This window comes from Ciconia boyciana, chromosome 18 (assembly GCF_034638445.1).
Source record: "Ciconia boyciana chromosome 18, ASM3463844v1, whole genome shotgun sequence".
NCBI lineage: Eukaryota > Metazoa > Chordata > Aves > Ciconiiformes > Ciconiidae > Ciconia > Ciconia boyciana.
Window position 1 is genome coordinate 2065089 of NC_132951.1, and position 25270 is coordinate 2090358.

The following is a 25270-nucleotide window of genomic DNA, read 5'->3' on the forward strand; positions in this document are numbered from 1 at the left end:
TTGGTGTAAGAGCAGCATTGGTATGACCTTGCTGTGAGGTCATACATTCTAGAAGCAGTGTTTTCCTTTATTTTGAAATAGGTGAAAGCTAGACAGAAGCATTTTTTTAGAAGTTTGTCAGCACATGACTTCAGGAGACACCTGGTGTTATCATACATATGATACATATCAGCTGGTATCTCTTCTCCAAAAGTGCATAGCTCTGGAAGGAGCTGGCACCTCCATTTCACCAGCTGCACTGGTAGAAGTTGAGTTTTAAACAGCAGCCTTTACAGATGGAAACCCTTAAGTACTGTGTACTGCTAACCATACCTCAGCATTTGTCCTCCTGATGAGTGAGTGGCAGCTGGAATGCTTGTCATTTTCCCAGATACACAACTGTGAATTTTGAAGAAATAACTTATTTAATAAAGTAGGACTTCAATCCTACTTTGCCAGCCATACAAAATTTCTCCAGGCATGTTCTGTCTAGAGAAGGTTTTAAGACAACCAGATTGGTTTGAAGGGCTTGGCTAGCTGAAAGCATGGTACATGTTGCTTCCTGCCATCATGTCCTCTCTCTGCCAGTGCTCACTGTCTTCCTTAAGCACATATTCAGGAGTTGGAACACAGTGACCTTATTCCTGGGCGTTGTGCCACTTGGATGGAGGGAGGCCAGCCTATACTCATGAAGGGAATGTGTAACACGCCGCCTCTGTTGCCCAAGCAATTTCTGTTGGACTCAGTGCACAATCCAATCCTCACAAAGGCAATTTAGTGCCTGGGTGGGTGGTTCCTAATCTGTCTAATTTGCTGTCATGTAGCCAGTGTGAGTTAATTAGATGAGTCAGCAATTGTGATGACTTACTCCCACTTAAATGTGCTGTAAACCCTGCTGCTGTGACTTTCACTGCAGTTAAATACCTTTGCTTCCATGAATTCTGTCCTCCTTCCCTGCCTTTTCTGATCACCTTCTAGCATCCCAGTAAATAACTGATTCTCTCAAATTATGGAATTGTTACACAGAATTTTCTAGATTCTTAAAAGCTTTTAATCAGCCTTTGAAGAGCTTCAGAGAAACAAGTTCTCCTACAATATTTCAACTTCTTCATGTACCAAGGGACTATTTCTACTCATTTACAAAGTTAGAAAGATCTGTGAAAACTACTCTGGTATCTCTGATCTCTGGAGACTAGGATTCTTTCTTTGAGAACACTTGCCTTCTGGTAGGAAAAAAGATTTAAAGTGTGTCTTACTCAATACAAGACTATGCCCTCTAGCCACTGAAGGAACTTAACTGGGGAAAAGTGCACAAATCTAAAATTATTTGAGGCTTTTTGCTTTCATTGAACCATTGAGAAAAATTTCCCTGACCACAGGTTCCTCATGTTATTAGGAAGTAGAAAATGAAGGAAGAGTGGCATGAAGATTTTTCAAGTGGTCTAGGAAAAAAAATCTCTTTGTTGTCTGTTCAACTATGGCACATCAATCTCTTGGCACTTCTAAAACTCCAAGATAGCAATAAATGTGAGCAGCTTTAACGTACCATCCCTGATCCAGTCCCAGCAACGTCCTTGGAGAGTAAGCCTGGCAGTCCCCGTCTTTTCAGTCACCAATCCCCTGAAAGAAACGGTGTCCCTTGCTGCATTTGTAATTCTGCATCTGTACTTCTGAGCGCCCCGTAGATCATCACAGTCTAGAGGTGGGATTCCTGAACATCTCTCCAGAACTGTATAAGTGAAGAGCAAGAAGACAATGTAGTATTTCAGTCTTTACTCAGACAAAATTGAAAGTTTCCCTCTGCCTCGTTTGCTTGGTAGGCTAAGATATGATGATTCGGTATTAGAACTTCTTGCCTTTAGCTAAATTCTCTGTAGACAGTTGCCTCTTACTTAATCAAGAGAAAAATATGTCCCAGCTTCAGATGAGTTCCAAGTCACAGAAGCAGCTTACAAAAACAGCTACTATTTCCGGTGGCTCTGGGAAACAGCAAAAGAATTCTGCTGCAGTGGATTCTTTTGGATACATGATGAGATATGTAAATATGAAGTTCAGATTGTTGTTCTCCATCATGAAGCTGACTAAGACCTCTCCTCTCTGGCATCAAAAGAATGAAAATTAGCTCTCTGCTGGACTTGCTGAGGAGTTCTGTTAAGAACAGTTGTACTGTCTTAAAAACCAGTAACTCAGCTTGAATGTTCAGGACACAGACTCTCTCGGGCTTCCTGCTGAATAAATCTATTGAAAAATGAGATACTTTATTGACTCGTTTAAAGCAAAGCAAAGGGATACTGTAGTAGCATCCGCTATCTATAGTATATGAGACAGCTTGTCTAATAGCTCATTGGTTTCATTCTTCTGTTTCAGCACATCTAGTTTGCTGTGAATCTGATCCTTGGTGTAAAGTGGAAATTCTGTTATAGTCATTTTAGAGCAATTCACTGGTGAAACTCGGCACTGAAGTCCTATGCCTATGGATCATGGCAGCAGTTTTCACCCGTACTTTCTTTTGAACATTAACCGCTTAAGCTAGTAATAACGTGTTTGAGCTTAAGAGAATTGTCATCACAAAGCTGTTTTATTACTTAACCCCAGAAGTTTTGTCTCCTTAGCTTTATTTGTGTCATCTAAATCCATACCTATTTATGTCCAGGTTTTCTAGTGCTCCTGAAACATCTTCCTTTTTCCCATTCTGCTCATAGAAATGGGACTGATTCAGTTGTTCATTTGTAACTGATGTTTAAGACAATACAGAAGCATGAGTAGGACACACATGTCTGTTCCTCTAGTCTGGGGTCTTCAAACAGAAGGGGTGCTTTTTCTGCTAGGCCTGTCTGATACTGTGTAGGCAGTGCAATGCCTTACTAAAAGTAGCTGTGTGAGTTTTGTAAGAGAAAAGTTCAACATAGTATAAGATTTAAATTCAGTAAAGTGGGTTTTTTTCCTCCAATTCCTGTGGCTGCATGAAACATTCAGACCACATGTTTACCTTGATGTTTAAGAGGAGCTGAATGTCCAAAAGTGGTATGTGGAGACGTGCAGTTGTAAAGCAAATTTCTTATTTTGGATGTTGTTTTATCTTGTATTTGGTGCCTTAACTCTGTACAATCTAAGGTCATATATACTGTACCACAGGTAGTTTAATAGTTAAGTGTACTTTAAAAGAACCCATCAAGCCTAGTCTACAGAAACTGTTGCAAAGACTTAAGCCTTCTCAGTGGGAGAGTTCTCTTCCATGTTTAATTAATAATCCATTGATAAACAAGAGTTGCAAGAATTTAAAGAGCATATAAAAATTTTAACCACAGATTGAGGCTGAATTTATCTCATTTCCAACTTCAAAGGTTTGTGGCAATAAGATAATTAAAGGTACAGTTTTTCTATGCTGTGTAAGTAAACAACATCAAAATGTTTTATAGCTAGCCAGAAGTGCATGTTTGTGAAAACCTCTGACTGTTATCTCTACTAGAACAAATTACACTAATTCTAAAAGGCATTAATTGAATGTAATTGGCTATCCTTTATTCATTGGTACAGGGGAGCTGGAACAAGTAAGAGCTGCAGTTAATTTTTAATTCCAAAATAGCATGTGGACTTAAGCCTTGTTCCTGCCTCTTACCTGGATCTAGAAGCTCCAGGTGCCTTATGCTGCTTTGCCATTCACAAGGTGTAGTGCAGCTTCTACTTGAACACACACTTGCTGAATGCATCTGGTCCTGGTAGAATGGACTGAGGCAAGAGAGAGAGAGAAAAGAAAAAAATGAAGCTAGAATGCCCTTCTCCAGTCTTAGATTGAGCATCATAGAAGTTGGAGGGAAAGTTGCACTGCCTTTTCCAAGACCATTAATAGAGTCTGTGGTAAAACCAGGAGGTTTACGTCTACTGTGGTAAACCAGCAGCCTTCATATACTAAGAGCAGGGGGAGATGGTACTGTTTTTTCAATATTTTATAAGACATTAGGTAAGAGGTTTAAGCTATCCATATAGCAGGCCAAAAGCTGCTAGTGATGTTGCTACAGGAGATGAATTTTTTTTTCTGTTCAGTAAACGAGTCCAGGATGGAAGGTTTTCCAGAGGAGGAAGAGGAACAGGAGAGATCCAATGAACAAATTCTATTTCCTGATGCAGCCCTATCCAAAATAGGGAGACTGCTCCAGGCAGTGTATATGGCATGCAACTGAATTTTGGGAGGGAAAGGAATAATAGTAATTTCCCCTAAAGGAACGCTAGTAACTTATTTCTACAATGCCCACAGTATTCTAGACAACTTGCTTTTACACAGAACAGCATGGCAACAAGGGAAAGCAGATATACTGCTTCCACAACTACATGTTGTAATGTACATATTTCAGGTCACCGATATTGGTGTAGCAGGTTCATCTTACCAGAAAAGTGTATTTTGACATTCTATCCCCTTCTATTTTTTTAAGCTAGAGGAGTTAACTATAGCACTCCTCAGTTTCAAAGAGAGTAGAGCAGAAGGTAAGTTTTAACTTCATACTTCAAAGCTGCTATGAATAAGTTGATTAACAGTGTTCCATGGAAACAACCTGATGTACTTATTTTCTTTGTGCTCATTTCTATGTTCTTAGAAAAGCACAAGCTTCTGTAAGCGTAATCAATACAAAGTTACTCAGGGTACTGTGTCATCTCAGCAGTGGACACTAACTGCATCTTAAGTCAACAGGCACATATAAATCAAGCTTAAATAAGAGGAACAGAACATCTTGGCACGTCTTGCTTTACTGCTGGCACTGTTACAATTTAATGATCTATGCATACAGAAATGTGTGTATTGCTGCACTCCCAATAGAACTTGTAGTTCTGTAAGGGCATCCTGTAAACTAACAAAGTAAAATGTAGTCAGTGTAGGAGAGAGAGTATTCTTCCTTCATTATTTCCACAAAGAACTGTTCATAAGCAGACGTAAAGTGATACTGCTCAAAGCAGAATAATGGTGGGCTGAAGAACAGCATTCAGAGCAGTACAGCTTTTGAAAAGTTAGTGATTATATGAATTTAATTATGAAAATTCTCATTTGCTGTACAGGTTATTTCCTGTGTTTTCAAACTAGTATCACTGCTTCCCTGCTCAAAATAACAGGATAAAGGCAAGTGTAGTTTTCTAATAACATCTATTGCATGGAAATATACATATACTGGAAGAAAACGGAGGCTGTACTGCAGAGAGCATATTCAACTACAGAGCCATTCTCTGGGCAATGCTGCATAATTTAAGAGTGGGTAAATATGCCTTCAGGGACAACACAACACAGAACAGATGTTTAAAAAAAAAAAAAAGAAAAACAAAAACCCACAGAAAAAAGCCTCAAAGCTTTGTCCAGTCATGCATTTATTCTTCCCTGAAAAAGGGACAGGTACATTAATACACGCTTCGTGAGCTACACATCAGACATCACAAAGATCCTTACGGATCAATGTTTTAAAGCTAGTCTCCTTTTGGACAGAAAAGGGAGGAAGTTGATTCTGTCTTCCAATTCCAAAGTGCAGTGTCTTATTTCTGATCCTAACCCTAAGTCAATATTTATTGATCAAACTGACTAAGCTTTTTAGGTCGACAGGCTCTCTACGAAGCAATTCTGTTCTCTCAAGCCTCTGCAGGGGCCAGCAACTGGTGCTTAACTACTACTTCCACTCCAGAATGTCACCCGTCCTCCAGCTGTCCTAGAGCCATTCTGGGACATTTGAACTTCTAAGAGAGCAACACTGCTGTGGGTGGACTGTCAAAAGCACTGAAATACTACAGCAGAGCAAGTCCCAGTGGGCTGTATGCTTTTTAAAGTCCTGTCCAGTTCTTAGTGACAAAGTTGAGCATGAAACCTGTACTGCCAAATGTACCAGCCCCTCAATGAGAAGGACATCTATGGGAAGCAGCCTCGGAAGTGGAGATTTTGAGGAAAGGCCGGTGTTTTCCAAGTCCAACTCATAAGCTTTTTTTTTTTTTTTTAAATGATTGAGTTTCCACCCACCAAAAATCACCATCAGTAAAATCAATTAAAACAATTGCTGCTAATTTGGGCTAAAACATCCCCCTTCGTATAACCCAAACCACCACCACCCATCCATCTAAAGAATTCTTAAGCAAAGAATCCTCAGGAAGCAGAGCCCTGCTAAGAGTCTGCACACTGGAAGGCAGACAGGAAATCTGGCAGTGCAGTATAACGTGACTTTTCTGATGACAATTACTTCTACAAGACAAGGAAAAGACAGAGGCAGTGCTTTGGGGCAGTGTTTCATGCTCAGCAAGTTTGTAGAGGGAAGGAATGCAATTCTATAAATCACTTGTACTGTATTTCTGTTTCTAGACTTGAATAAATTTCACTTTTCCTTTGTGGGTCAGCATAGTAAACATTAAAGAAAAGGTCTATTTTTCTAAATCTCTTTCACCAATAGAGGTCTGACCTGCAGCCAACAGATGGATTTATTTATCCACAGAGGACAGAGTGTTTATTTTTACACTAAGATTGGATATGGCATTGAATAAAAAGAAATATGACCTTTGAACTATCTAAACCTTAAGTACTACAAATTCCACAAATGAGTAATATGGTGGACAATTCCGTCTTTCTTCCCAATAAAGCTCTCTCTCAAAAGAGGTTACCCAGAATTAAACTTCCAAATGAAGTACAAGAGATCCTTGTGGTCTAATTCCAGACTACTTTCGAAATATTTAAGATTTATCCCAATTTGTAATCTGTAGAGAACAATGATGATTAAACTATTCCTGACTATACTGTAAACAAAGCAACTTCAAATAAAGTAATTTGGCAACAACCTTAGCTATTTCTAGCATTAAAAATGTAACCTGAACATTAAAATTGTCTTAATTTGGTAGCAGTTGAGTGGGAAGAAAAATAACTGCACACTGAATTTTAAATTGAGCTGTATCTACTCACTAGCCAAAAAAGCCTGCAAATGTAAAGTAAATGGAATGCTCTTTCTACATTAAGTTGCTTCCTCACGTGATGCTGTACCCTGTACACGTGGCTTCATTTGGCTTCTGTGTTGTGGTTTGTACGCCAGCCACTGTTATTAACTGTACACAACACTTAGATCTGCACTGTAATCTTAGTTCATTTGCCACTGATTGTAACCCAGTGCTACAGACTTCTCTGTATATAAAACCGTAACCATGTCCCATTTGCTTCCAATAGCATACAATAAAGGCTTATCTCTGTAAACAGGAATTACGGCCTTATGATTGGTTTGGGGTTTGTTGTTTACAGTGAGGAAACTGGCTTTAAGGTTTTTTGAAGCCTGGAACGCCAAACCACAGAAGTCCATTCCACTTTAGTCAGGTAACAGGCTCAGCAGAAAGGGGAGACAGCGCTTCCTAAGGCTGCAGTTTTATCAGAGATGATTATTAGCAAAGTTGTGACTCTGAGATGTAAACATAAAGCACATTTATGCTGTAACAAGCAGAATGCATTCCTTCACAAAGGTGACAGTTAATAGAGTATATGGGACTGAAATTGTGCAAGGGCTGCTGCACACAAATACCACTGGGGGTTAGCTAATGGAAGCAGTAACGGAAAAGCCCAGAGAAGGCTGTGATGAGACTAGCCAGGAAGGCAAGTTTTACTTCAGAATGAAAAGTGGCCATTTCCTAGGATTTAGCTAATTAGAAAAACTGGATGTCTATTTTCTTAAAAGATAAATTACATATATAAAGAACGAGTAAAGTTCTTTCTCAAACTTTTTTCCTCTCCTGCCTCTCTCATTTCACTATATTTCCTAAACATTAAATTCTTGTGGTCCCAGTTTGTCCTCTGAGGTCTGAAGCAAATGCAACCAATTTCCCTGTCCAGAGCCACTGAGGGCAGGAGTTGAGGATACCATGAGAATTGTGTGGCTGTTGTTGTTTGCTTGAGGCTGCAACTCAAGGTAAAATTTATTGGAATAAGTAATTCAAGTATGTCCAGTTGCCTGGAGTTACAGAACAGAGTTTTACTCTAGAAGGGAAGATAGAGAAGTCATTTTATCATATGCTCTTACCTTTTCTTAGAAGTGTTTTTTCTGGTCTTTAATTCGGCATTTCAAGTCTAAGTGGAGAGGTCATTAATCAAATCAGAGGAGATCAACCTTGAGGAAGGATTAAAAACTGTTGTGAGCTGACTAAAATTGAGATTACTCTTAATAAAATGAGATGTATGGAACCCCATAGCATATATGACAACTGGAATAAGACTTGGCGTGAGACTTTTGCACTCAACAAAACAGTGTGCAGCCAGCTGAGTCTGCTGTTGTGTGGCAAACAAGTCAGTTATGCACATAAGAGCTACTGAGGGACCACTGTACCAAAACCAACTAAACCATGCGTCACTTAAAATTCAGAGCTGCATCAAATATTTAGCAAGGAAGATCCATAAAGAACTGAACATAGTCAGTTAAGAAAACATCATTAACACTTGGCTGAAACTGAGGTCAGTTTTACCCAATATATCAGCATAAAACCACACCTATGTACATGCTTAATGTTAGCTAGCTTATTAAGAGGTCATTCAGAAAGCTACCTCAGGATTATCATCTCGGAGGTGCTGAGAAGGCTGACAGCTCTTCAGCAGGAGCCTGGCAATTGCGGTCAGTGACAGCTAATGAAATGAGCTGGGCCCACTCCAGGAGCCGGCTGACATTCTGTGGCCTCGCAGCAATGAAACAAGGGGTAGATAAGGGAGTGGTGCGTGGGAGGAGTAGTACAATACTGAGTCTAGACTGATAAAGGAGGCTGGCATGTCCTTCTTTCTTCACTGTGGAACTGCCTGACATCTCCTACTTAGTTTTGTTCCTGTCCTGCTGTAGCTAACCTGAACTTGCCCAGGCAGTTACACAGCGCCTTGCTTGGGAGAACAGGGAAGCAGCAATTAGTGGCCCTTTGCACTCATTACTGTTACCACCTCTCCCCCCCGCCCCCTCCAAACCAACAGGCAATACCCAGGTCTCTCTACTTTTTCTCAGCGTACTGCAATGTCTCTCACTATCAACCTGCAGATGAACACATGCAGTGAAATCTGCAACAGAAAGCTCCTTCCTCATTTTCAGGCCCTCCCCAATGTTGCGTGACTACTCTAGCCCCATCCCTTGCTGGCACAGCACTGAAGGAATCCATGCAGAAGGAACCATCTCCTTAACAAGCAGGACGCCCTGTTTATCTTGCTGCAATCAACATCACCTTGAAAAAGTGTATTTGATTACAGAGGAAGCAGGAAAAAATTATTTATTGACTGATGTCCATGCAACTAACAAGCTAGCCTGTCACTTCCACTTGCAAGAACTGCTGCATCTATAAACCTGCCACCCCCCCCCCCCAAAAAAAAAAATCAGAGAACTAGCTCTAGTCTCACTTTATAATGAACACACAATACCAAACAATGGAAATTCCATGTCCTACTGTCTCTTTAATTTCAGCAGCCTGAGGTATCTAGATGTCAGTTCCCTTTTCTCATGAATAAACAACAGATCCCAAATGCAAGGTTTTGTAACAGGCATTTGGGACACTGAGGGCTGGCAAAAGCTCCTATTTACTTAAAAGCACACGGGCTGTGTACAGCAAATACTACACTATCCCTCACGCTGGTCTACTTTGATGCTGATCTGTTTTAAGAGACCTGCAAAATGGTAAGGAAAAACAGTTAATGCAGAGTGAAAGTAGAGGTCTACTTTCAAAAGAAAAGTAGGATACTTAATAGTATCTCAAACAAGGACACCTATGTTCCCCAGGCTCACAGACACCTTCCACAAGGCTGCCAGACAGTTGACGATTCCAGGTTTCCTTGCAAAAAAAAAATCAGAAGGCACTCATTTCAGCATTTAGGTTTCTGAAAACGTACGTGTGTGACAGTCTGAGCCACACCCTACTCGCCACAGGACCAGTATCACAGCAAAGACTTAAGCATGGGATCAATTCCTATTGTTCCACAAAGAGCATATAAGAAGCCAGATTACAAAGCCGTCCACTGGATGCCAGCTGTAGCATTCTAAATTTCATCCTCAGACCGAAGTCCCACAGAACTACCACACTCTCCTTCAGTCCCTCCATCAAGCACTTAGTCTTCCCAATGCCAGAGGAATCTCCGTCTCTGCTGCAGAACTCCCTACTGGCACTTCACACTTACTCGAGCATTACCTAGCCTTACAGGGCAAGCCTTCAATAAGAGTAATTTCTTCACCAGAACCGTCCCCTCTGCTAAGCTCGCACAAATTCTTCATGAACAGCACCCCTCCTTCTGCAAGAATAGAAGTGTCACCTCACTTGATTGCTCACGACGTAATGCTGACTTTGGTGATTTGCTGCAGGATTGAGTTCCAGCAAGTCAGCTAGAAAGAGTTCTTCTCTTTCCCATTTGCTAAGCTGTAAATGATCCTTCCCTTTTGTCAGCCCAATCCAATGGGGCTGCTAACACTTTTAGGGCCTTGAATTCATCTTTACTTTGGGCTACACATTCCAGCACATTTATTTGCAAAGCTATAAAAAGCCTGTGTGTACTCTTGTTACAGTAATACAAAAAGGCCCTTTCTTGCTCCAGACACAAACACAGGGCAAAAACCAAAAAAGGCCTTTGGATCTCAAAAAAGGGTCACCCTAGCACAAATAACACTTCCCTCCCGTACCCTTTGCTTAGGTGCTGACACATACCAAAGATGGGATTTCCTGCTTGCAGTAAAGGCACACTCAGCCCTCTGCTGGTTATCATTTATTCAAAGGGATTTTTTTTTTTTAAATCTGGGTAACTTCTGATTACAACAGAAGAGAGAAGGCTAAAACAGGGCAAGATGACAAACTACAGCTCAGTAAATCAAATTATGTTGCCCTGCAAAGCAGTTCCACACAAACGCCTATATTACTGACAGTGCAGGTCTTGAGGTAAACAGGATTTTTGCATACAGCACAAAGCAAGTATGTGAACAGGGATTTGAGTTGCAAATTACAGGTCAGTTATCCTGGTTCTAATGAACAATGTGGTTTTGAGAAAGATGTTGGTACACATTGAAGACACATAACTTCCTATGTCTGCAGCTAGGGAACTGCAGAGATCTGTGGGTGCCTCAGTTTAGGCTGTGAATAAACAAACCTGGAAGATGAAGATGAGACCAAATCCCAGTGACTGGAGGAAGGGTGATGAGAGCTTTCTCCATCTTCTATTAATACAGTAATTCCAAAAATATTCCTTACGCTGGGCAAGATTAAAGGCTTAAATCCCCAGAAAATTAAGCCAAATTGCAAGGAACTGCTCCAAACTGACTTTGAGGGCTCCATTTCTATGTAGTCTGAGAAGAAAGGTGTTCTTGCAGAGAAAGCCAAGAGCCAGTTTGCAAGCCTCAACCTCAACTGGCAGACCTCATTCCAGTCAATTCCATTTCATCTTATCTTGGCAATAGTGAAGGCAGAGTCCTGCCTGCACCCTGCCTGGCTGAGGAGTGTGATTGTTCCTGCACAACAGCTCTGTACTTGGAGATGGAAGGCACATAGTCAATAAACCACTCCAGTGATGCCACAGTTACGAAAAAGGATCTGTCCCTCACAGCTCTGGCTGACCTGTACAGAAAGGGCACTATCACAGATTCTTTGTCGTTATTCCAATCCTTTGTTCTGCATATAGCTGAGGGTAAAAAACACAGAGCTCCTTACAGGAGGCATCTGTTTACAGCATGTGACAGAAGCCCAACAGAACTGTTCCACCAAGATCAGGCTGCACATCCAAGCAGCTATCTCAAGGTATTTTATACTCTATTTAATCTCTCACCTTGCTTGCTATGTACAAAGGGCACATGGACTATTCAGGGTTGTCTGGGACAATGAACTGGCTTATTTTAATACTGGAACAAATTAAAAATTACACAGCTGAAGCAAAAGACAACACCCTCCCTTGCAAAAATAACAAAATCAAAAAACCCAAACAAGCCTCTAAGGGCAGACTAGCACATACCCAGATTAGAAAAATGCAGCAGCATTCAGGTGAAAGATGATGAATAAACTAAATTCATGTATGTTACATTATTCTCACTGAGAACAAAGGAATTAAGACTTGGACAAAATTTAGAACTTCCCAGTTACACTACTTATTACTGGCCTCCTCACTCTGTTCTAACCACAGAAATGAGCAGCACCTGTAAGTTCTAAAGACATTAAGAGATCAGAGCAGGCTGTTGAGTTGCTAGTGGATCCTAAAAACAGTCTGTTACTGTAATGCTGAGACTTGAAGGCACCCAGGAGCTCTACAGTTTGCTGTTCGTGTCTGTGCTAGCAGCAGACATCTCATCCATAATTCACAGAAGTCTGGCAGAAGCTTCCATAGCCTCTCTGGCACGCTGGGTTTTTCACCGTACCGTGCAAGAAACACCTTAGGGAGACGCACAGTCGTCATCTCGTAGAAACACTATCCTTTCCCCTCCATGCTAGATGAGATCTTGTTCCACAAGTGATCCTCAGTGGCATTATGCAGCAGTCCCACCATGCCCTGAGTAGGTGGGGAGCTCAGATATACACTACTCTGTAAGCAACGAGCCTTCATCCTCTTCCTCTTTCCTATCCATTCACTCTGGCGCACCAGTATTAAATTACCATAAAACCACTTCTTTAACCTAGCATAAGCCTTCAGGGCACAGAAGACATTAAGTCACCTCTTGTCAGCCAAGAACTGTGCCAAAACCACAGTGGTTTTCTATGGTATTCTTAAAAGAACTGCTAAAAACCCTTTGCTCACATCATGAAAGCTGACAGTGGCACAGCTCTTAGTCTCAGCAAGTATTTTACTACTTTTTCTCAGGCACAGAAATTGAATGAAATCTGCATGGCAGTTTTCTTTTCCCTACCTGGGATAAACTGGCCAGATAGATTAGAAAACCCCATCAGGAGTCATTCTAGTGTCACCTCCCAAAATTAATTTATGAATGTGGCTCTAAGGCTACCCTTTACCCTGGATCACACAGACAACTCCATGCATTAACAGATGCTCACAGCAGGGAGTTTAAACACACAGCTTTGATGTACTCATGGCATACACTAACTGTACACTCTACATGATGAGGGCTTCCGCTCATATCTGGCAGCCTGCAAGTCTCATCACTTTTGCATCTTCTGGAGTCTAAGAGTCCAGGGTGGCTGTGATTCCACCTGAAGCACTGTAGAACCTTCCTAAAAATCATGACTTTTGTCATACAAGGCAAACCTCTGCAACACCGTAAGTAAAACAGCGTGCTCGCTTCTATAAAACAACCTGTACTTTGAATAGTTATCACCTCCAGAGACAGGCATGCACAGAGTTAAGCTGCACACCAAAGGCCCCATAAGGTAAGATCATGATATAGCAAGCAAACAACTAAGGTCACATCACCTCCAGGTCACTAAAGCTGATTAAAAAATACTTTTGCCCTAACATTTTAATTAAGGTAAATTTAAGTTTTTCATATTCTGAAAAACTTTTCACTATTATGTGATAAACTTTTGCTATAAAGTTTACTATACCTCATATCTCAACCGGTATTAGTAAAGCAAGAGAGTAACAGAAACTTTAAGTACCAGTACTCTAAGCCAAGTTCAAGATGTATTAGAAATACATCCCATAGATTTACTTCCAACACACTTCAATTTTACTACACTTCCTCCTAGCATATCCTTTTCACACAAGGACATAACGCAACTTTCAGAACAGACTCATAAGATAATAATATGGAATGTTCCAGTCTTGTAACTACTCCAGCTATCGCTCAGATTGTAGATTTTGGATTGGCTAAAAGGAAATGAGGGTTCACACAGAGGTTTTTGCTCATGCTGGGCACCAACTATCTTTAGATTCCTTGGAAAACTCCAGACTTCATGATTTGAATGTTTCTCAACAACTCATTCAAACAAGCAACAGTCTGTAAGGTTTAGTGACAAGGGTCCGCATGCTGAAAGCAGAAGGTTTTCATGAATGTGTCTCCCAGATCCAGCTGTGCCAAAGCAATAGGTCCCTGCCCCTGGCAGCTTTGTCACTGTCATCCTCCCAGACACTATCACAGCCACGGACTTCCTAGCTGCATGGTTCATCAAAGTGCTCCCAACCTGTACCAGGCAAAACCAGCTGGGTCAGTTCAAGCAGTTTTGTTGCTGGTCTGAACTAACCACTGCTCATTTTGTAAGAAGAAAATTATGAAACACTACCAACTGCTCTGCTGGCAAATCAGTGTGAGTCATTATTCCGACAGCCCACAGCAAGTGGCATCCGAGGGCAAACACCTCTGATGTCGGCACTGCATCTGGAAGACAGCATCTATCCAGAATGTTAGAATACGCTCCTCTCTCTTCCATCTGGAAGCAAGGGAAAATTGTAAACAAAAAATAAACTGTGAAGCGTATCTGGAACACACATTTGGTTCAGACTGATACATTATGTGTCATGTGTCACCTACATCTAGTTCAGAGCACCTTTTAGTACAGAGATTATGGTACACCCTTCTCTTAGAAAAAGCTCAATCAGCAAGTTTATCTCCAAAAAAACAGTTGGCATCTTTCCTACACCACCTACCTACAGAACATCAAGCTCCTGGCACATTTATCACAAAAACTTTTCACTACAAAAAGTGAAAAGCAGCATTAAAACACCAGAGTTATCCATAGCAAAAAGAAGAGTCCTAAGGTAGTGCTACAGGATGTCTTTACTGCAAAACCATTTTAAGATACTCAAGTTAATCCTCCCAGATTGAGAAGAGCCTAAGCATACATTAAAACTTAACTGCTCTGTCCCTGCTGCTGCAAACTAAAGATTTGACTCCATAGCAAATGACCATCAGGCTGGCTATAGATCTGTCCCCTCTCTCATGCTAGCACTGGTATGCCTGGGTGAGTGTTGTCACCAGGAAGCCAGCAGGAACGTGCAGTTGGGAGAGAAGGACTGACCTTTTAGTGCAGTCTGATCATTCCATCAGTTCTATCACACTGTAAGTCTGCATCTAGTAAGATGGAAAATATTCATCAGAGAGCATGCTTTTTAGCAAAACTGAGGGTTTAGGACTTGTAGAGTTAATCATTAGACAAGCATAAACTCACCACATATTTGAGTGTCCTAGGCAAAAAAATCAAATAAATGAAAAGTACATCATGAGAAAGGCACCTGCAAGAAAGCACTTGCAAGTGTTTTCTTTCTTTACCCCTCCTCTGACATATGCAGAATTAATATGACATGCCGAGCAGACTCAATAATACACGTAGGAAGGATAAGACAGTACAAAGAGAAATGTTATCTTGAAATCTGCATCTCTGGCTGGATGCTATTTGGCATCCTGACAGATTCTGTCTTTATTAGTTCATTGCTTGAATTACCTAATTGCTGAATTTTATCAAAATAGATTTTAGCTCCCTAAAAGTATAGAGAACATTTAATTTAACATTAAAAGATCATTGAACAAAGATGATTTCTGTTAAGAACCTTGCTATTTAATGTTGCTCTTTAGAAGTCTCGCAGGGTCCAGGACTTTTACAGTGCCATCTGCGGCAATTTCATCTACGCCAATTTGGGCCAAACCCTGTAATACAATTACTCAACTAAAAATAAAAGATATTTCACAAAATTGGTTAGCAAACTGCTTCTGCAGTCCTCCAGGGGAGATCAGATAAATCATATTCTCCTCCCATTACTTCAGGAAGAGAAATCAGAAAAGTTCTATTTACAATAGTTTTTAGCCTATACAAATACATTTGTATGCATTACATGTGTAAACGCATAAGCTATAGTAATTTTTTTTCTACACACATTAGTACTGCACAGAAATAGCTTCCTTTTACACATCTACACAAGCATTACCTCAGTGATTCTAAGATTTACGGAAGTAGGGGGTTTTTTCCTTATTTGAGCTTTCTGTACTGCCAGCATCAGAATACAACCAACATTCAGCAGAGCCTATAACGGGGAGGAGGAAACCATGAACTGCCTTAACCTGCTCAGCAGTTAGTGATTTGATTGGCTTCTTGTTGTGCAGGGTCTCCATGGGGAAAACAGTACAAGGCAGCCACTCATCACATTATAGATCAAATGGTTCAAGCACACAGTGCTTTATTAGTTCTCACATCCTATTTCAAAGCTTCCCCTTCAGGAGGCCTCAATTCACCTCTCAGCAAAGTTGGCACAAGAAAGGAACAAACCTGTCTATGACTGTGACAAGCTGGCATAAAAATTAACCACCCAGAACAGCAGGTGCTGATGCTACACAGGAAGAGAACTTACCACCTTCCTCAACCTGAGACACCTATGGTGTTGTCTGCAAAGGGCAAAAAAAAAAAAAAAAAGACAAGGCAATTTAAATCCCATGCAAATGAAGAGAAAATTTTACACCTTCTCCACAAAGACCATTAACACACTACCAAATTCAGCATAGGTTTCTCCCAAAGCATCATCAATCTCTGGCGATTAACATTTTCTTTTAAAACTCTGCCATCTTCCCCTACCCTAGTGCTTTCCTGACACCAGCACATAGCACTGCCAATGCCGGGGAGAGCTCAAAGAAAGCAGCCTGCTGAGGGGATCCCCCACAGACACCACAGGCGCCCCGTGGGGAATGAGGGAACCGCCTGTGGAACCGCCACGCTGAAAGGTCTCTGCTCCCCTCAAGGCCTCTGGATCATGGGTGGCTCAGCAGCTCTGGGCAGGCTGCTCAGGTGTCCGCACTCAGCCCCTCCTTCCCGCTCGGGCAGACCCAGCCTTTCCTCTCGCCACCGCTCTGCTCCATGGCCCCTTTCCCTCGGCGCGGCGCCCACCACCGTGGCGCGGTGCCTCACCTACCTCGAAGCTAAAGGCAAACAAGATGGCGCCGTGGAGACGCCGCCGTGGGCGACGTCCAACGCCAGCTCCGCGAGCCGCTGTCTCTCAAGGGCTACTCCTGCTGCCAATCAGTGCGCCAGCCTATCAGAGATCGCTCTGGGACCCACGGGCTCTGCCCCCTACTCCTCAGGAAGGAGGAGGGAGCCATAAGAGCCGCTGAGGCAGCGGCCCCCGCGGCCCGGCTTACCTGGGGCGCGGAGGTGCAGCCGGCGGGGGTTTCCTCTCTGCAGCCGGACAAGGAGGGGCCTGAAGAATTCGGGGTGCTCCGCACTACCCTTCCTCAACTAAATCAATCTCAGACAATCATCCGCATGTTAAACGTCAAAGTCAGCTCAGTTGCACTCGTCTCGTGTGAGGAAACATTTGACTTTCAATGTTACACCCACGTCAGGCAACAAATATGGTTTCTTAACACGGGCAATCATGCTTTTCTCACAGTCCTTGCTTTCCTGCCATTCCTGTAACTGGACTGCAGCTGTGTGGCCAGATTATCCTAAGAAAAAGCCTTCAGTAGAGGATTACACTTTGTCCTATTTCATTAGCATGCAGAAAATGCAGCAAAATCAAACCCTCATTCCTCAAAATCATTATGGACATGCAGCAGTAAATTCTAGCAAAGTTTTGAAGGTTTTTGTATGCAGCATCCTTGACTGCCTTTCGTAACACAGAAGGAATAACACTGCACGCTAAAAAAAAAAGGGGGGGGAGAAAGAGGAAAATTTAAAATAGAAAGCAATCCTCACTGTGCACACAGACGCCACATTTTCATTATTTTTTTATTTAAGAAGGACCTTCAGTTTATTTAGTTGGCTCGCACTAGCTTCCTTGCTCCATCAGGGCACGGGGCAGGTGGGTAGCCAGGGTAAGCCGCCCGCCCTGCAGCACCATCCCCTCTCCCGCCGAGGGCTGAAAAACCTCGCCAGATTAAGCTCTTACGTTAGGCACCTCTGAAGTGTCTAAAGTTAGGCTGGATGAACGCAAGCCAAGCTGTTGAACAGATGGAGTGAAATCCTCCTCTTGATAACAGGAACTTTATATCACTGCCACGGATAAGAAGGGCAGCTAAAAAAAGTCATGGAGGTGGTTATATAAATTTCAAGAAGGCTTACCAGCAATGCTTAAAGGTAAAACTTTCTGATAGATCTTGAATATCCACTTCCAGCTGCAGACCCTGAGCAGCCAAGAAGTTCTGCAACAAAAATGAGATCGTAACACTAGAGCTACCACGCTACGAGACCACAGGAACTTAATGATGCAGCACAAACATGCAAAGCATTAGGAAGTTGGAGCCTGGAGCACATGAGATTTAAAACCCAGCATCAGCAGAGTGGCACTTATCTTGAGTTCAGTGCACAAAACCAGCTGAGAGGTATATGTGAACACCAAGGTGATTGACTACCAGCAAATAACCATCTTATTAATGCCAAAAATGCTACTAAACACACTAATTCCTTTTTGCTTACAGGTCTGTAAAACACTTGTGCTTACAGCAGCTCTGACTCAATGTCCTTTTTTTTTTTTTACCTTGCTTATTCATAGTCTTGAACATCTGCAAATTCATCTTCCTCATCTTAAAAATGACCTGCTTCCTTGTGTTTCACAAGTAACTGCACTTCAAAAGATGTGCGTCTCAGCACAGGATCCATTTTTCTTAATTAGCTGTGGATATTTAAATGGAGTCAGATGTGAACTACATTGGTAATACTTATTTTCCAGCATCAAAATCCTTCAGGTAGGTATCTAAAATAATCTATAATGACTGGAAACTGGCTATAAAATGTTTCTTATAAAACATTGTGAAGAAATTAGTTTCTCATTATGCATGTTACATGTTCATACTAAAATGGGGAGATTATGCTGCATGCAATTTTGAAGTGTTTACTTAGAGAGAGTGGAAGAGATCTGAACAATAAAGCAACTCTTCCCCTCCCTTTAAGTACCTCATTTTTGGAGGAAAGAGCAAGCTAGACTATTCCCGGTCCCTTTAGGGAAGATAAGTGGATGAAGTGCTTTGGGCTTGAGTTGTTCCTTCTTCCCCTCTGCTCCCCCTTCCCATATTTACCTTCAAACTTTCTCCAAAAGTTGTAATTATTGAGAAATTGCAGAGCTGAAGTTACCAAGGGATGCACCTCTGTGAAAGACAAAGCAGCAAAGACTATGCACAACCTTATCATGCCATTCTCTTAAAGCAAAAGTATGGTTAAAAAACTGACAGCATGGTAACAGCCTCCTAGAACAGGGCTGCTTTCGGAGTCACCTTTGGTCGTTTTGGTGACAAAAATACATTTTTACTCCTTGTTATCTCTGCAGGACACACAGCTAGGGGAGCCTGCACTGCACTGTGACCCAATTAGTGCAGTCATCCAGTTGCACAGCTAAACCCTACGTTCAGCTATGACTAGAAGATCCTAGTGAAGATGACGTGAACGACACTTGACCCCACAGAATTTGTTACTGATGATGATAAGCAGAGCTAGCCTACATTTATTTTGCAGATCCAAGCAGAATTTGGAGGGCCGTGGGAAAAAAAAAAACGTTCTAAATTGGACATGTTTGAGAAATACTGAGTCACAAGCCTCAAGCTGCACAAGGTCATTTTTGTAGTTTCTTTTTTTCAAAGCAAACCCTAGATGTTATTATATAAAGCAGTGTTGGCAACACTTAGAATATGCAGTCTTTTTTAGCAAAGCCCTTTGCAGCATGACGATAGTTTCGGTCTTAGAGAAGCTTGCACATGCTACTGCTTCTACTTTAGGAGGAGAATTAGTTTTATATTGCAAAATATTTAATTAATTTCCTGTTAAAATGAAATGAAACAACAAAATAGTTATACAATTTTACTAGTTTATATTTCAATTCATAAAGTATACACACTGCAACTATGCTACCACAATGTCCACGCATCTAATATTGATGGAGTTACAGTATTTTTTTTTTTTTGGTATTAAACAATAGAGATAATGTATGTAGTTAAGGAAAAAAGCTTGGACATAGCATGTTCTATTCCGTAGTTACAGAGTACATTAGCTAGCATTAGTACAGTAAACAAGAAAAAGGTAGAAATACAAAATAAACCAAATATCTTTATATACAAACCAGTGCCTCTTATTGTTACCAGCTTATACTCACACTGCACACAAAATTTATCCACTGATGCAATAGATACTTCAGCATAACACAAACCATTATAAATTAAAAAAATTACAAGGTGCAAAACTCCATTCTACAGCTTTCTGGTGAGAACTCAAGACAATCCAATGAATAAGAAATCCAAGCACGTTTAGCACCTATTAGTGCAACTGCATCGAGCGTGAAAAATGACCTACACAACCTCTGAACATGTTACCAGGGAAGCGAGTTGGACAGCTATAGATGCTCGCAGCTACACTCACGCAGTGATTTTTGCCTCATATATATCTCAGTTTATTGGTTCTTTGTCCCATTCATACCTATGTGCAAAACTAAATCCTGGAAGCTTTCTCAGAGCTTCACAGAAGGCCTGCTACAGCCGGGTAAAAACAAACAAACAAAAACAAAACAAAAAACCTGACAAAAAAAAACAAAACAAAAAGACTCAATTAAATGTCAGACCATCCACATAATTAGTACTTCTGGCATTGGGGATTTTAACGCTGTTGATATGTGGATCAAACAATATGACACAGAAGTGAAACGGAAATTTGCCAAGAATTCTGATTATTCTTGTCTAGCACTTAGACAAGTCTCCCAGCCTCAGGTTGTGAATTTGTTTGGCAGCCCATGCCAAAAAAGCCCAGAGTTGCATAGAATTGATTAGTAACAGAAAGAAATGCCAAACACAGAGAGACGGATGCTGCATCTACTAAAACAAAGTGGGGTTGCTCGACAGGAATGCTGAAATCATCCCCATTCATAAAGCAAAACATGTCACCTCCTACTCTCCATATCCTACCTCTGGGGACTGCTTTCTGGCACTGATGTAGTTCTTGCTAGAGTTGTCTTTTTTTGTTGTTTGTTTTTTCCTTTTTTTCTTTTTTTCTTTTTTTTTTTTTTTAAACTTTGTTAGTGACACTTTTCCTTTGAAATAAAATATTAAAAAAGGTTATAACTGTAAAAAAACCTATCATATGTAAACTTAACAATTAGGGTTTGGTAAGTTCTCGTACCTAGTCTGTGAAAAGCCTCCAGCCAGACCGCAGAATGGAGTGTTTCTCTGAAGAGCTTCAATCTAGCTACATCACCTGTTAAATATCAGTAGTATGCAGATCCCATGTCTAGCAATAAAACCTGTCCTGTGTTTCCATCCTCTTTATCACTGACCTATTGAAATCCTGACATGCTGTGTTTCTATTTTATTTACATTCTGGTCCTCTCATGTCACAGAATTAAACATCTGGCCAAGGAAGGCAACAAAAGGTGTCGTGTTAAGAAGGTATGTTTGACAGAACTGCTTTTCAACAAGTCTCTTTTCCTTGGACTCCAGTCACTGTTTTTATAGAGCTTATTGTTCTGTTGAACCATGTTTTCTTTGCAGCTTGTACTTCATTCAATGCCAGCCCCAAATGGTGCTCCAAATCCTGCAAATGGAAGAGTAATTTCATTAATTTGTTATGTATTCACAGCACAAGGTTATATGAGTTAAACTTAGAAGGCTCTAGGACATCTACAATCACTTGGCCACTTTAGAAGTTAAACAAGTCTTGCACAAATTAAAAGTAGCACAACAAGCTGATGAAGAAGAAAAAAAAAAAGCTTTGAAAAGCAAAACAAGACTTGTGTCATTGCCCTTAGTGAAACATTCAGCTTTCTTTAGTACATCGAAACCCTTTGCTTCTTTCCCATCTGAGAAGGAGCTATTCCCACAGGAAGCGGACTTTTTACAAACTAATTTTTATGTTTCTGTGAACTGACATACCAGTTTTAGGCTAAAAGAACAATGTTGTCATATTTTACACAAATACCTCAAATACCTGGAGTGCTTTCCAATCATGTTTTAAGAAACATGTCTAACATTTGTCACGTGTTACTACTTCACTTAACATTGATTGCGAGATAAAGAAATGCATGATTCAGTACTTTGTCAGAGCTTGGATTTCTTCCAAGAAGTTGCAGAAGATCAGTCAGTAACTACTGTACTGCACTGCAGCCAGGCAGATGTCTGGAAGTTGCAGTAGCTGGTAAATACAGTTCATGCTGTATTTGCCATATACATGCTAGACATATATCATGTACAGTTCAATTATTTTGTCCGCATACACTAAGTTTCAGACCCAACATTTGGTTAAATAACCCATGCAGGAAATAGCAGGTTACAGTTTCAACCAACAGGATCTGTTCCAGTCCCTCTACAATGCACTCATTTTTCTAGGAATGGACATACCATATAGACTACAAAATGAACCTCCAAAGCATTACCTGTATTTTACATTCTGCCTCCACAAGCTGCAACTTGGTCTGGGCCAGCTCAAGCTCCATTTCCCTCAGCTGGTTTTTCAGCGTTTCCTTCTCCTCATCGGTGTCCTCATCTGAACCGTCCTTGGCAGAACTAGCAACCTTCACACGGCCTTCTTTATTGAAGAACTCCCGGCAATGCTCACAGTCATCCACTTTTTGCTAAAGCAAATACCTGATTGTGAATGCTCGCATTGAAGTGCTGGTGATATGATCAAAGCCTTTTCCTGCCTCTGCTCTGGAAGAGCAGCACAAGGCGAAAGGGACCACTAATGACTTGCAAACTCAGGAACTTTTGGGGAAGCACAGCCAAGCAGGAACTCCTGCCACCCCCAGATTTATGGGCTCTGGAAACACTGCTGTATTTTTGGTAACGCTGTATTGCTACAATAATGGGCTCTGTACTGCCCACATGTTACTTTATGGTAAAAGACAGTCAGAGAATTCTCCTCCAGAAAAAAAAGAGCCCTCAAAAAAATTAACCGTTATTATTGCCCAGCATCAACATTAGTATGTAACCAATACAGCATGGGAGAGAGGTGACAGTTATTCATCTCTTCTCCAACGTCTCCCCCTTACGATCTTCTTTCCAAAACCGTATGTCACTAAGGAAATCTGTCAGCCACCATTTTAGTAATTAAATAAATTGTGTGCTTGCTGTTATGATTTTGCTAAGATTTAAACATTGTAGGCTGTGGATCTAGCTGGTCTCTTACCCGTATTTTCTCAATTTCAGCTTTATTTGCTGTTTGTTGCTTTTCCAGTCGCTCACTCAGCTGGGAACAAATCTGACAAGCAAAATTATGTTACCAGACCATTTATAAATGTAAATTTCCTCCCAAATGAATGCTAAAGCACAAATAAATGCTACAGGAATATTAACAGGGATAGTCTGAGGGCTCTTAGAAAGCCAGGAAAATTGGGATGCTGCACTAAGTTGTCTCATTGTACCTATTCTCATTCTCTACATATTCTTCTATGCCCACAGGAAAAGGTGCAGTTTCAACATAAGTTATTAGCAGTTTGGCCGTGCTAAAGGAACCAGAAAAGGCTAGGAATAGCATGGCTCTTTTTGTTGCTTTTGGGATAAAAGAGCCAGGCAAGACAGCCAGAGCAGTAAAAAAACCAGTTCATTCCTCGAGACCTGTGTGATGCAGACTTAAGAATGTTTTGAAGGTTATGGGCCCACTAAAAAGATACATGAATTTGCTCCCTTGATACCTTACGATCAGGAGCTTGAATTCCAAAGCAAAATCTTTGAAAGGAAAAAGGCATCTTTTTTATTTCTTAAGTGCAGTTACCATTTGATTGAAGAAGGGAAGCTGGGAGAGAACATTTTTTTTTAATCAGGTGAACCTTTGATATACAAGAGCCCATTTGAACGTTAGGCTGTAACCAAGGCTGTGGTGACTGATGACCTACAAATACCTACCTCAGGGGGAAACAGAACTGACCACCACACATGAGGATCTCAGCAAAAGAAACTGCAAAACCAACCACAAGCTTCCCATTTAAAACAGCTAAAATGTCTCCTCAAATGCATGGCACAGATTACACTTATTTCCAGAAATCTCCTAAAATACCTGAGAAAGTCTTGCAATTTGATAGCAAACCACATCATCATTAAGTTGTGCTTACCTGTTTGTAGTCACCAATAATAGAGCTGTTCTTTTTGATCTCTGACTCTGCCTTATCTAGTTCCCTACGACACATTTCCTTCAGCTGCAGGGGGGGAAAAAAAAAAAGTAAAGGGTTTATATATTTGTAGAGTCTGAAAAATAACCAGGTGGTATTTCCTCCTTCTCCTTAACCTCACTGCTAGACTCTGCACCAGGGAACAAAGGCCTAAGATCAGCTCCATGCAGACAAAGAAAAGCTGGACTTTGGTGGCCATCATTGTTAGAAAAATTGACTAGCTAAGAGAAGAAAGTATTACAAAAAAGTGCTGACAGCTGAAGGCCTATACTGCCTCTCTGCACAGCAATCTCTGGCACAGTCTGTGCCTTCGTGATTTCAAGTTAAAAATTCACTACTCTATGAAGCACCTGGCAAGAAAGCAAAGAATTCTGCTTTGCTGACGTCCTTTACACTACAGAAGAGGGACAAACAGGACTTAGAACATTAAGCCCTTCCCACACTTGTCACTTTTTTATTTTTTAATTTCTGTACTGCACAGAAATGTGAAAATGACAGAAATGCCCCTAACCTGAGCTGATTCTTCTTCTAGGCGCCTCTTTTCTTCTTCTGCATCAATCAGCTTCTGTTTGGTCATTAGCAGTTCCTTATTCAGAGCATCTGCCTTTTCTTCTGCCTGAAACACAAAGAGTGGAGTACAGCAGTGAAGAGAGGCTTTCTTGCTGTGCTGATGCTGCTAGGCAGCCATGGGCACAAGCTCCAGTAGGACACAGCCAAGACTGCAGTCTTTTCTCATTAATAACGGTCTGTTCATTGTTGTTATTAATAATAAGAATTTATTCTGAAAATTATTTTTCTAAAAATTACCGTCTGCAATGGCAAAGCAGCAACAAATCAAAATTAACAAAGTATACCACTACACTCCATCACTCCAAAACTCCTCCTTGAATTCAGTGATTAGTTTTAGCAAAACTGGAGTAGGGATTGCTCCAAAGAAATCCAATAACAGAAATAAGTTTTGTTTTCTCATCCAGACTGGAAGGTGACCAATACATTTTGAAGACAACAAAAGGCACAGAAAAGCTCACAACGTGCAAGATCGATAAAAGACTATAACCAGCTTAGACCTAAGTTCAATTTGCAAACATTCAACCTCGCAATAAAACAGAATTAAAAATGCTTCTAGAACATTTAAAAAAAACCCAGAACTCTATGACACCTACCAATGGATGTGATACCATCTTTATTATGTCACCCAAAAAATACTGCATGAAAAAACTTAGCTGCCAAAGCAAGCATAAGAGTCAGACCCCTCTCTCCTTTCCTCCTTAAAGAAAAGAGATGTCCCACCAGTCCATTTTTTACTGCGTTTTTTTAAGACTAAAGATGTATTGTTGAAAAATCTCGGGCTCT

At 40.9% G+C, this 25270-nt stretch overlaps 2 protein-coding genes and 1 long non-coding RNA gene across 7 annotated transcripts in view; 1 reads left to right on the forward strand and 2 right to left on the reverse strand.

The window, feature by feature from the left end:
• The window catches only part of LOC140661162 (uncharacterized), a 31679-nt gene extending 23604 nt beyond the window's left edge, over positions 1–8075 (reverse strand). The window contains exons 1-3 of the long non-coding RNA XR_012045636.1: positions 7995–8075; positions 3599–3708; positions 1526–1708 (exon numbers count right to left, since the gene is read on the reverse strand). This is a non-coding gene — a long non-coding RNA (uncharacterized lncRNA). The remainder of the gene's footprint in view (positions 1–1525; positions 1709–3598; positions 3709–7994) is intronic.
• STRBP (spermatid perinuclear RNA binding protein) overlaps positions 1–19626 on the forward strand; it is an 86638-nt gene extending 67012 nt beyond the window's left edge. Inside the window, exons 18-19 of the transcript XR_012045634.1 lie at positions 18332–18524; positions 19103–19626. The gene's annotated coding sequence lies outside the window, so the exon portion shown is untranslated. The remainder of the gene's footprint in view (positions 1–18331; positions 18525–19102) is intronic.
• A 27-nt stretch (positions 19627–19653) lies between these two features.
• RABGAP1 (RAB GTPase activating protein 1) overlaps positions 19654–25270 on the reverse strand; it is a 76505-nt gene continuing 70888 nt past the window's right edge. For 4 of the 5 annotated variants that reach the window (XM_072882847.1, XM_072882850.1, XM_072882849.1 and 1 more), the window contains 5 exons: positions 24429–24533; positions 23861–23944; positions 22939–23010; positions 22187–22384; positions 19654–21348 (listed from right to left, as the gene is read on the reverse strand). In XM_072882847.1, coding sequence (XP_072738948.1) covers positions 21226–21348; positions 22187–22384; positions 22939–23010; positions 23861–23944; positions 24429–24533 — 582 coding nt within the window. In that variant the 3' untranslated portion in view covers positions 19654–21225. The remainder of the gene's footprint in view (positions 21349–22186; positions 22385–22938; positions 23011–23860; positions 23945–24428; positions 24534–25270) is intronic. The other variant, XM_072882852.1, reaches the window with a different exon arrangement.